Source organism: Podarcis liolepis, assembly GCF_965112155.1.
Source record: "Podarcis liolepis genome assembly, chromosome: 5".
Taxonomy (NCBI): domain Eukaryota; kingdom Metazoa; phylum Chordata; class Lepidosauria; order Squamata; family Lacertidae; genus Podarcis; species Podarcis liolepis.
In genome coordinates, this window is record NC_139556.1 from 5,156,926 (window position 1) to 5,167,783 (window position 10,858).

General features: G+C 46.9%; 1 protein-coding gene across 1 annotated transcript; it reads right to left on the reverse strand.

The window, feature by feature from the left end:
- Positions 1-880: 880 nt before the first annotated feature.
- LOC310707032 (translocator protein-like) lies at positions 881-10,126 on the reverse strand. The gene is made up of 4 exons (XM_083503625.1): positions 10,028-10,126; positions 4,384-4,573; positions 1,846-1,984; positions 881-1,189 (listed from the first exon to the last, which is right to left on the reverse strand). The coding sequence occupies exons 2-4, from the start codon at positions 4,569-4,571 to the stop codon at positions 1,016-1,018; spliced, it is 501 nt and encodes a 166-aa protein (XP_083359751.1). The 5' UTR covers positions 4,572-4,573; positions 10,028-10,126; the 3' UTR covers positions 881-1,015.
- Between the last annotated feature and the right edge of the window lie 732 nt (positions 10,127-10,858).

Here is a 10,858-nt window from a genome sequence, read left to right on the forward strand (position 1 = left end):
GCCCCTTGACAAATTGCTATGCTCTAGTCTTGTTTGTCCATCTCTAAAAGTGCCACATCTGGCATGAGCACTTACTGTGAAGCAGCATTAGATGGGAATATAAGGGATTGGTTGTTACTGAGCTACAGGTTTTAAAATACTGAATTCTACCAGCACTCTTTTTGCCAGATAAGGTGCCATAACATCGCTTCATATCCCCAATGGATAGCTTCTTTCTCCACTACTGAATACCAGTTGCTAGAAACTGCAGGAGGGGAAGAGTGCTATCGTGGTCAGATCCTGCTTGCAGGTTTCCCACAGGCATCTGGTTGGCCACCGTGAGAACAGGATGCTGGACCAGATGAGCCATTGGACGGATCCAGCAGCCGGTCTGTTCTTACATTCATACTCCCATTTCTAATGTTTGGTTGGGCTCCTTCCACCCAAGTCTGGCTGGCCGGTATCTGCTTTGTTTATAGCATCAACAAGTCTCATCAAGAGTTTCTACCCAGCTCTTAGGAAGCCCAAAGGGTTTCCTAAGTAGGCTGAGAGACTCAAATACACAATATATTTTTCTATTAAAGGTAAGTTAAAGAAAAGGTCTATAGTTTCGCTATAAAAATCTCAGCAGGAAGAACTTCCAGACCCTTTGAAGCTCAAGAATTCCATGAGTTTTTCTACAGCGCTATTCTTTGGGCTGGTTCACCAGTGTGTGTGGCTGCATCTGCAGGTCAGTGCTTTCCGAATGAAGACAGCTCATAATCCGACTGCAGACTCTCTTGTGATGAGCAAGCAATTAGGCATACGTATGTGTGTCAGTTTTAAATCAAACCTTGCCAAGTGCAGATCCCAAATTAAGGACAGCCTGGCTACAAATACATTAATAATCACGATTTCTGCGTCCATTTCTGAAGTTTATTAGATTTATTAAGCAATAAATCTGAGACAGCATATGGTTTAAGCACCGGGGTGGTGGAATTGGAATCCAACTTAGAAAATGTTTCTTTAAAAAAAAAAAGCCCTGGAAAAATGTGTGTTACGGGTGTTTCTTATTGCGATTGTCTTTCCAGATACGATAGTTCAGCACAGAGGCAAAAGTTAGCCAGGCTAAATAAGGGTACATCAAATATGCTGCTGTTTTGTTGACATGGTACCAGACAGTAGTTGTAGCTGTTGCTGCTCCTGTGGTGAGCAAGAGAGTCACCAGCCCCTGGAAAAGAAATGAATGACGTTAAAATGAGTGCTTCATGGGATCCCAGAGCAGAGAGGGCTACAAAGAACTGCAACTTCGGCCACACACCCCTTTGCCTTGTTTTTGTGCTGATTACACGGCATTTACCCAATGTAGTACTTGACCCCTTTAACAGCAACATACCCAAATATCCATGGGCTTTTGTAAAGCAAAAAGTCAAGTGGCCAAAGCTCCAGGGATTTTGGTTGACCATGCCAACAATGATCTGTGCTCATTATTGCTCACATTCCCAAGTCCTTATTGTGGGAACTCTGCTCAGCGGAATCTCCTTCCCTCTGCCATACATGAAGGGTCATCCGTCAGCAACTTCAGATGTCTCTGAAAGTCAGATTTCTGGCCAGACTTCACGTGACTCATAAAACTGGACCCCATTATTGTTGAATGTTGCTTTTGGATTGTATTTTGTATACTGGTTAGCGGTTTATAAATATTAAGCAGTTAAAATGCTTTAAAATTCATTAAAAACAAATAAGCTTTCCTCTCACAACTCTCCAACACATACAAGTTTCCCAGCGGGTAATTTATTGCTGAAAGAATTCCCTTAAGGCTGAAAGCTGGCAAACCACTGCTCTAAGCCACAAGGGCATGGACTGACAGAGCATTCCCCCACTTACCCAGCCTGTTTGGTGCTTTCCGAAGAATATGGGGACCCATGACCAATTTAATGCCAGGTTTCCTGCGTACAGCCCAAGGGGAACCAGGGATTTTTCATTGAAGCCTCCTAATTCCCTCCACACGAGGTAAGAACCATATCTGAAAGAATGGAAAATGTCATTTGTCAGAAAGTGGACTGGGTGCGTGAGGACTTTAACAGAAATCCTAAACTCCATACTGAGAATAATGCAAAAGTCATGAGACGCTAATACTTGCATACCTTGCCAGGGTTCCTGACCCATGAGAGAACACTGAAGTCTCCTTATTCTTCTCTACAAAGCCACCAAAGCCTATATATTGCACAGTGTTACTGTAACTATTAAGTGTATAAAATTTTACAAACCTGTTCACAATAATCCTAAATAACCCACCCCACCCCAAAATCAGTTGAATACTCCTCACAATTGTTAATGTCACCATGTTTTTCATAACTATGTATGTTTCCCAAACTTCCGTTATTAACCATAACTTGCTACCTTTCCAAAACATTTCAACAAATTGATAAATACAAGAATTAGAACTGAAATAAAACAGTTTATAATCTTAAAAGGTAGATTAAAACTAACTAAAATGAAATGCAACTATTAAACTTTCGGCCCTTTGCCCAAAGGCCTTTCTAAACAAAATGTCCTGTCACCCAAACCTGCCTCCTAAAAGACAGGAACCATCAGGCATCTGGCTGTCTCTTTGAGAATAGAAATTCCGTTACTGGGAGTGTCGCAACCAAGGAGGTCTGGCTTATTAGAGTGTGAAGACAGTTGGCATAAATCAGGAGACCAAAGCTCAAATTCCTACTTGCCCTTAAACTTGCTCAGTGACATTTGCAGCCCGGCTCCTCTGATAAGGATAAAAACGAGTTTCTTAGAGGAAGGGTCAAATACATTGCATATGTGAGAAGTAAGAAATAAATGTGAATACATTAAAAGATGAGGTGGTTCAAGCAGCAAGGCTGTTCCTTTACATTTAACTGTAATGTGCAATTACATGCGACATTTGGCACATGATTCTTTAACATCAACTTCGTTGGACTGGTCATGTTGTTCTGATGCCTGATGATCGTCTTGCAAAGCAACTACTCTATTCTGAACTTAAAAATGGAAAGTGTAATGCTGGTGGTCAAGAAAAGAGCTTTAAAGACTCTCTCAAGGCAAATCTTAAAAAAATGTAGTATAAACACCAACAATTTGGAAACACTTGTCTGTGAGAGCTCCAGTTGGAGAACAGCCTTTACCAAAGGTGTCATGGACTTTGAAGACACTCAAACTCAGGCCACAAGGGAGAAACATGCTAGGAGGAAGGCACGCTTGGCAAATCCACACCGTGATCAACTCCTGCCCGGAAACCAATGTCCCCACTCTGGAAGGACACATGGATCCAGAACTGGCCTCCACAGTCACTTATGGACTCATTGTTAAAACCGTGTTTATGGAAGACAATCTTACTCGGCTATGAGTGATTGCCAAAGAAGAAGATGTGTAATCTTAGCTTGTGAAAACTAGCTTTTGCATTCTATTCCACCAGGTGGCACTGAACAATGTGGAAAACACTTTGCGGAAGCAACCTGTTCAAAACAGACGGGATCCCCTCCCTGTCCTGCTAGCTAGGTCCCAGTGGCAGGGTTTCAAATCCCTGCTTTTAATAGGCAACCCAGTCAGATGGGCAGGGTACAAAAAATAACATTGTTATCATTGATTGCTTAGGTATGCAAATACTGAGGGGCAAGGCTACCTAACTTCCTGTACAGCCATTCCCTAAGCAAGTTCTCAGCTGCAAACCACACTATAGCTGCAGCTGTGAAGGAAGCTGTTTCTTGCAAGCAAATGTCAGTGGTGCTGTCAGAAGGTGAAACAGTGATGCCACACTAAGATATCTTATGGCTGTCATGTGGCATTGGAGGAAGGGCCCATCTGTCAGCAGGAGAGCACATGTTTTGTATGCAAAAGGACCCAGGTTTGATCCCCGGCATTTCCAAGTATTGCTGGAAAAGACCTGTTTGAAAGCAGTCAGTGAACACAAATACTGATGCACCTGGAGCAATGGCCTCACTCGGCATAAGGCAGCGTCATACAGGGCTACTGCACCTACCCCAGCACTGGTACTAGCAAATGTCCATGCTCCACCATTATTTATAGGTACATATATTTATAGGCCTAATACCAAGTGATACATACCTCAGCCTGTGCCCTTAAGTTCTAGATTGCAGACATCAAAACTTTACATCTCTGTGCAAGTGCTAAAAAAAACCTGGAAATGAGCTTTTGCCACAATCTTCAGGAGCATGAAAATTCTCAAACTTCATTTTCCTATGAATCTCTACTTTCATTTTCTTTTTAATAAGCAAGTTTTTTAGCCCATGGGGTAAAATATGGGCATAATCCCTTCAGATATCCAAAACCAGAAGAGAGCTTGATAGGATTTACTTAGGCAAGTTCAGATTTCTTAGTGTACATATTTTTAAAGGCTGTAAACAACTATATTGTAAATATAAGACTACATACCCCATTGACGAATATAATGCTCCCCAGACAGGTGGGAAAACCCAGTTGGGGGGGCGCCAAGATGGCTTCTCCAGTGATTCATACCACGTGGGCAGTTCTTTCTTGACAATTCTAGCTCCCCAAATGCTCCCGGCGTTTGGCAAGAGTGTGAAAGCGACAGCAGGAGCCCATGAGGGAAGCGCTTCCATTTCTGAAACAAATATGCAAATTGGGTGAGAGTTGACTTTGCAAAGTGCAGTTTCACAAATACCAACAAAATATGAGCAGTGCAGAAAAGGTGATAGTTGGGCCTATATGCCTTTGTGTGCCGGTGGCTGAGGGTTCGAAAGCAAGGAAGGGTTGTGCCCTGCTGCAGCAACAAACTGGGCGCCTGAACTGGTTTCCAAAGACTGAAGGTGGGGAACTGATTCTATTGAACAGTGTTCAGTTCATACAAAAAACTCTGTAGTGTTTGATTGGTGAGTCCCAAACATGTAGAATCATAGAATCGTAGAGTTAGACGGGACCTCTAGGGTCATCTAGTCCAACCCCCTGCAATGCAGGGATCTCAACTAAAGCATCCATGAACCGGACACAGAATTCCAGGTGTGGCAGAATAGAGCAGGACTATTACTCTCCCCTTGAGCTGTCTGTGGTTACCCAATCCGTGTGTGTGCGTGTGCAATTCAGCATTTTTAAAAGTGCAAATGGGATTCAATTAGATTTAGGTGGAAAGAAGAGGATGAAGGTTGCAACTTTCCCAGGAGAAAGGTATTCCAGCAAATATGGTAATGGAAGCATTACCTGCGAGGAGGCCAAGCCTTATAAACAGCATCAGACACAGGAAGGTGTTACAGAAACCCGTATAACTTGTTCCAATTAATTGTTCTAACTGTTGCTTAGCACAGTGTTTCCCAACCACTGTTCCGCGGCACACTAGTGTGCCGCGAGATGTTGCCTGGTGTGCCGCGGGAAAAATTAAAAAATCCGAAAGATTTTTTTAAGTCAAATTTCGATTGGGGCGCCGTCACTAGATGACCCCTGGGGTTCCCTCCCTCCCTCCCGCTCTCCGCCTCCCTCCTCCTCCTCCTCCTCCTCCGGGGAGGCACTTCCTGGCTCTCGGCCAAGGCTTGGCGGCTGCCACTCACTGACTCACTCGCCCACCCGTCCCTCCATCCCTGCACCTGGCCTCTCCCCCTCCGTCCCCGGCGCGGGGGCTGCCGGGATCCGTAGTCCCCTCGCCCTTGGGCTCCGCGCCCGCGCGGGGTGCGCGAACTACGTTTCCCAGCGTGGCCTGGCGGGCCGGGCGTTTTGTTTGAAGCGCTCTTCTCCCGGCCATGGAATGAGCGCAGCGGCGGCGGCCGGGCGGGCAGGGGCTCTTCCGCGCAGACCCCGCGCAGCCTGCCTGCGCCCCCGCGGAGATCGGGCAGCAGGCCTGGCGGGCCGGGGATCCCCGCGGAGGCGGAGCAGCGGAGGCGGAGGCTGCCCCCAGGTAGGGCTGCGTCGGGGTTTTTATTTTTGCAATGCTGCATCCGCGCCGGAGGGGACACATCGGACCGCGGGGAGACCCCTTGGCGGGCGTGCAAGGCAATGCATGCGTGCAGGCGTTGCATGGAGTGCAGTGCAATGCAATGGCAACGCGGAGCCCTGCATGCATGCATGCAACTTCCACCAGCGCTCCGGACTTGGCAGGTGAGGGGGGTCCCCAGTGGGCGGCAGAGAGAGCCGGGAGGGCGAAGGGGAGCCGGGGGGGAGCAGCGCTGCTCCCCGAGCCAAGCCCGGGGGGAAACTTCGGCGTCGTTGCGCCGGGTGTTGGAAGCGGAGGCTGGCGGGGGCCCCTCACCTGCAAAACCTGGTCGCCTCTCATATATTTCGTGCATTGCATTCATCGCCCGCTTTCTCCTCCAAGGAGCTCCCGGGGGCACGCGTGGTTCCCCCCATGTTATCCTCGCAACAACAGTCCTGCGAGGTGGGTCAGGCGAGTGGCCCAAGGGAGCACCCAGGGATTGTCCTGGCCAGGTGGGGTGATTTGAACCCTGCTCTCTGCCCGGTCTTCGTCCTCATTTAGCCCCCACATGTGCATGACTGTGCATGACTGAGGTTTTCCCCCCTCGTCTTGGCTATGGTGTGAGTCTGTGCTGTTAATTAATGGGGTTCTGCCTTCGGAGAAGATGAGCCAGCCCTCAAGGAGGTGATTATGTAATTTGCTAGCAATTCATGTCCCTCCCGGCGTGACGCTGCGCGCTGACGTCACGGGGCTGTAATGGTGGTGTGCCTCGAGATTTTTTTCATGAAACAAGTGTCCCTTTGCCCAAAAAAGGTTGGGAAACACTGGCTTAGCATACTTAGAAAAGGCTCTTTTTGGGTGCAGCAAGGTAAAAAAAGCTCAGAGTTCACATATACTCCACCTGCCTGTTTTATGAACGTGAATTTCTGGACATGCTCTATGGCAGCAATCCTAACCTCACTTGCCTGGAAGGAAGCCCCACTGAATTCAATGGGACATACTTCTGAGTTGACATGGTAAGGATTCCACTGTACCTCACTAGGTTATCCTTCCTGCCATAGTCAATAAATTGTTTGTGCAAATAATTAGGATTTTTTTTATTTATTACAACACCAGCAGCGGACCAACATGCAAAAAGTAAATGCTTCCCATCATGTTATCTCCATGCCAGTTAAAAATGTTGATTGTTTCATTTCTCTATATCCAGGTTCACTATAAAAGGCACAGGAACATCAGGGCCAGGGGTTTTTAAGATATTGACTCTGCCGACCACGGGAATGAGAATTAATTCCCTACTGGAGGCAAATGTGCTAAAGGAAAACGCCCATCCTCCTCTCTTCAGTGTAATTTGAACTCTCTACATAATACATTTGGTAAAATAGGGCAGAGGTTGTGTAAGTTATTACAATGCTTCTACAACAAGCCTAACAGGAAAAAAGTGGCTTCAAAAGTAAGAGACGTGATCAGTTAAACAAGTAGAGACCTTTCTACTCATATCAAGTTGTCCTGTGAAATCGGACTTGTTTCATAATGTTTGCAAAACTTATCACCCTTTTTATGTAATCTCTCCATGTAATGGTTGTGGCTGAACTGCAGCCATTTTACACATTCACTCTGTTTTGTAGTAGCTAGTTCAAGTGGGACAAGGGAAGAAAATGGGTATAATAAAAAGCCGCTTCTGCTGCCCCCACTCCAAGTAACGGTACCACCCAAAGTTGCTCATTTGCAAAGTGGACTGGCTGAAATCAATTGACAAGCAACCCAAATCCATTTATTTAAGTGAATCTGCTTAGCTTGGATAAGAATCACTCACTGGACATAGTAGGGGTTAATTGCTACGCTTTAACCAATCCAGGAGCAAATAAAGTCTATGCAGGTTGGGAAATTCATTCTGGACTAAGAATCCACCCAAAAAGAATGTGCCTTTAACAGCCGCTTGGCAGGCTAGAAATTAGCAAGTGAAGTGCCCCCACCCCCACCCCACCCCACCCCGGCCAGCATGCTGCGATAAGAAGGTCACTGAGATTCTGTGAACTGCCCTGAGACCTCCAGGTATAGGGCGGTATATAAATTCTAACAACAACAACAACTGACCTGAGGAAGTGAAAACTGCACGCTCTCCCCTTAGCTCTACTCTGCTGAGTTAGGATAAATTACTTCATTTTCTGGTCCCTTGTGTCCTCACATTTGTTTTTATTCATTTCTATGTTCTAACTGTTCATCGGATATTTTGGTCTTTGCCCTATTAATCCCTTAGCCCCAGTACTTCTTCAACAACCAAAAACCATAGCTCTCAACTTTTCACTTTTCTTGCGAGGAATCCTATTCGGAATAAGGGAATTTCCCTTTAAAAAAGGGAAAAGTTGACGGCTATGCCAAAAACTGAACTAGTAGAAAGTTAGGCTACTGTTAAGGGCTCAAAGGCAAGACCAGAAACAAAAGGTGGCAAGTGAACCGATTGCCTCCTTTTATTTCTGGCCTTTAATAGCAGCTCCACATTTTACATGTGAATTTTTCTCAGCACTTTCTTGCAGGCCAAGAAAAGCTTCATCTGCTGAATTCCGTGCTGGCCAAGGGAGAAGAGCAGGGCCAGGCGTGGCGGCCGAAGAGGGTGACATCCCTAAAAATCTTCATGGAGATTTGCCAAAGGACTGTAAAACATGTTGCTACAGAACGATAATCACAAAACATTTAATCTCCTGTAAGTTAAATTCAGGCAGTCATAACTTTCAGTCTCCAGTGCAAATCATCATTGAAATCCATGCTACTCCATTCAAATTTTTTAAAACTGCTTCAGGCTAGTGTGGGAGTTAAGCATGTCAGAATCAGGACCTGCTCTACCAGTCAGGTTTCTGCTTTCTTTAGACACTTAACCCCTACAACTCCTGCTTGCAAACTTGCTTTGTTATAGCCAAGTACCGACTCCCAGTTGTGAAGGTAGCTGCTGTCTAGCGTGTGTCTTTAAAGCTGAACGGCATGCAGAAATTCAGCTGCTGAAACAAAGTGTTGAAAGAAATCATCCAGTGAATTAACACACAGCTATGAAGGCCTCTAGAGCCCTGGCCTTTAAAAGGCAGCAACAGAGGCAGATTTATAAAGTTGCTTCTCTCCTGCTGAATGCTCTGAGCCAGTGTGGAATTGCAGAAGAACCCAAAGCAAGGTTAACTTTTCAAGAAAAGGCACACCTCACCAAACAGCCCTAATACGCAATTGATTCAACCCCAATGACCATAGCCCATTTAAATCGTGGGTGCTAGGCAGTTAGTTTTGGGTGATGGGGGGCTGTTTTGCTGTAACTGCCCCCACCACCTAAAAAAACTCTGAACAAGTTATAAATACGGCTCTTTATTCAATTGCTGTGGTTTATCAAGGCATTGGGCAAATTGTTCCAAGTCTCCAGGAGGGGATGGAAGAGATTTATCTAGACAATACAGAGGTGCTAGAGGACCCCTTACTCTTTAGGAGAAGCCTGGAAGGGGGGGGAAGCTGGAGTAGCACCCCAACCCATCCTCTGCAGCAAGTTGTGGGGTTTGCTTTCTCCTGTTTAGTTTCTATGTTGGCAGCTGAGGAGAACAGGCGGCATCTCTCCAGCCTTCCGTTTTCAGTCGCTGACTTCTACAAACTTGCTCGCTCGCGGAGGTGGGGATCGCCCAGATGGGCCGCGGGAGATGCGCTGCCAGGATTTCACGCCGCCCTTTCAGCGGTTACTATGTTACCTGCTCAGGGCAGCCAGGTAACAATATCTCTGGCAACAGGAGGACCATCGGGGATACGCGCCCGACTCGGCGGAGCCCCTGCCTTCCTCGCAAGCTGTGGGGAACGCCCTTCCCAAGTTAGGCACAACTCCTCGTGCCTTTGCCTTTATATGGACTCCCCCCCCCTTTCCTTTCCTTTCCTTTCCTTTCCTTTCCTTTCCTATGCTCCTGGAGGTTTTAAAGCAGAGGTTCAGGACGGCTCAGTCGGGAGACCTTGAAACTCTTAAATCTCAAGGTCGCGGGTTCGAACCCCACGTGGCAGGCTCGTGCATTGCAGGGGGGGTTGGACTAGATGACCGGGGGATCCCTTCCAGCTCAACAGGTCCTAGGAAGCTGCCCACGCTCCTAGTCCTCAGTGCGCACCTGCTGGAGCAAGCGCTCTCAAAGGCGTCCGATCCCGTACCTGCGTCTGCTGCTGCTGCTGCTGCTGCTTCCTCCGCTGACCTCGCTGCTTGGAGAAAGCGAAAGGGTTGTGGGAAAGGAAGCGAGGGAGCGGCCCACGGGGCGGGCGGGAGGCGGAGAAGGGAGCAGGGGGCGCGCCCATCTCGAGGCCGCGGAGAGCAAGGAAGAGGCGCTTTGGAAATGCTTTGGGAAACAGAAAAAAGCCACTCCTAGCAGCGCCTGATTTATAACACAGAACGCAACCGTTTCATCCTAGGATCACGGGGCATCAGAAAGTATAACACAATGCATCTGCAAGAGAACAGGAATCAACCGCAGCAGAATGCAGTTACTGTATGCACGAGCCTCTTACACAGGTGCCATAATCGACATAAAATAAAATAAAATTCTTTCCAGTAGCACCTTAGAGATCAGCTAAGTTTGTTATTGGTATGAGCTTTCGTGTGCATGCACACTTCTTCAGATACTTCTTCAGATACAGGTGCCTTCAGTAGGGCTGAAAACTTCAGTGAGAGGCCTGAGCTTGCTTTTGCCGGGTCATCTCATTGACATTAGGTCTACTTTGAGACAAAGAGAGTCTCATTTCCTTTTTCTCTTCAGATCTTCCATATTTGAAAATCCCTTTTCGCAACAATGTGTCGTGAACTGTACAATAGCCAATGCTCTTAAAAAGAGGCGTGGATACAGTTTCTGGTTGTGTGTCCCAAAAAATTATTTTGATGGCATAGTATACAAGACTAAGGGTGGCGCTGTGGGTTAAACCACAGAGCCTAGGGCTTGCCCATCAGAAGGTTGGCGGTTCAAATACCCACGACGGGGTGAGCTCCCATTG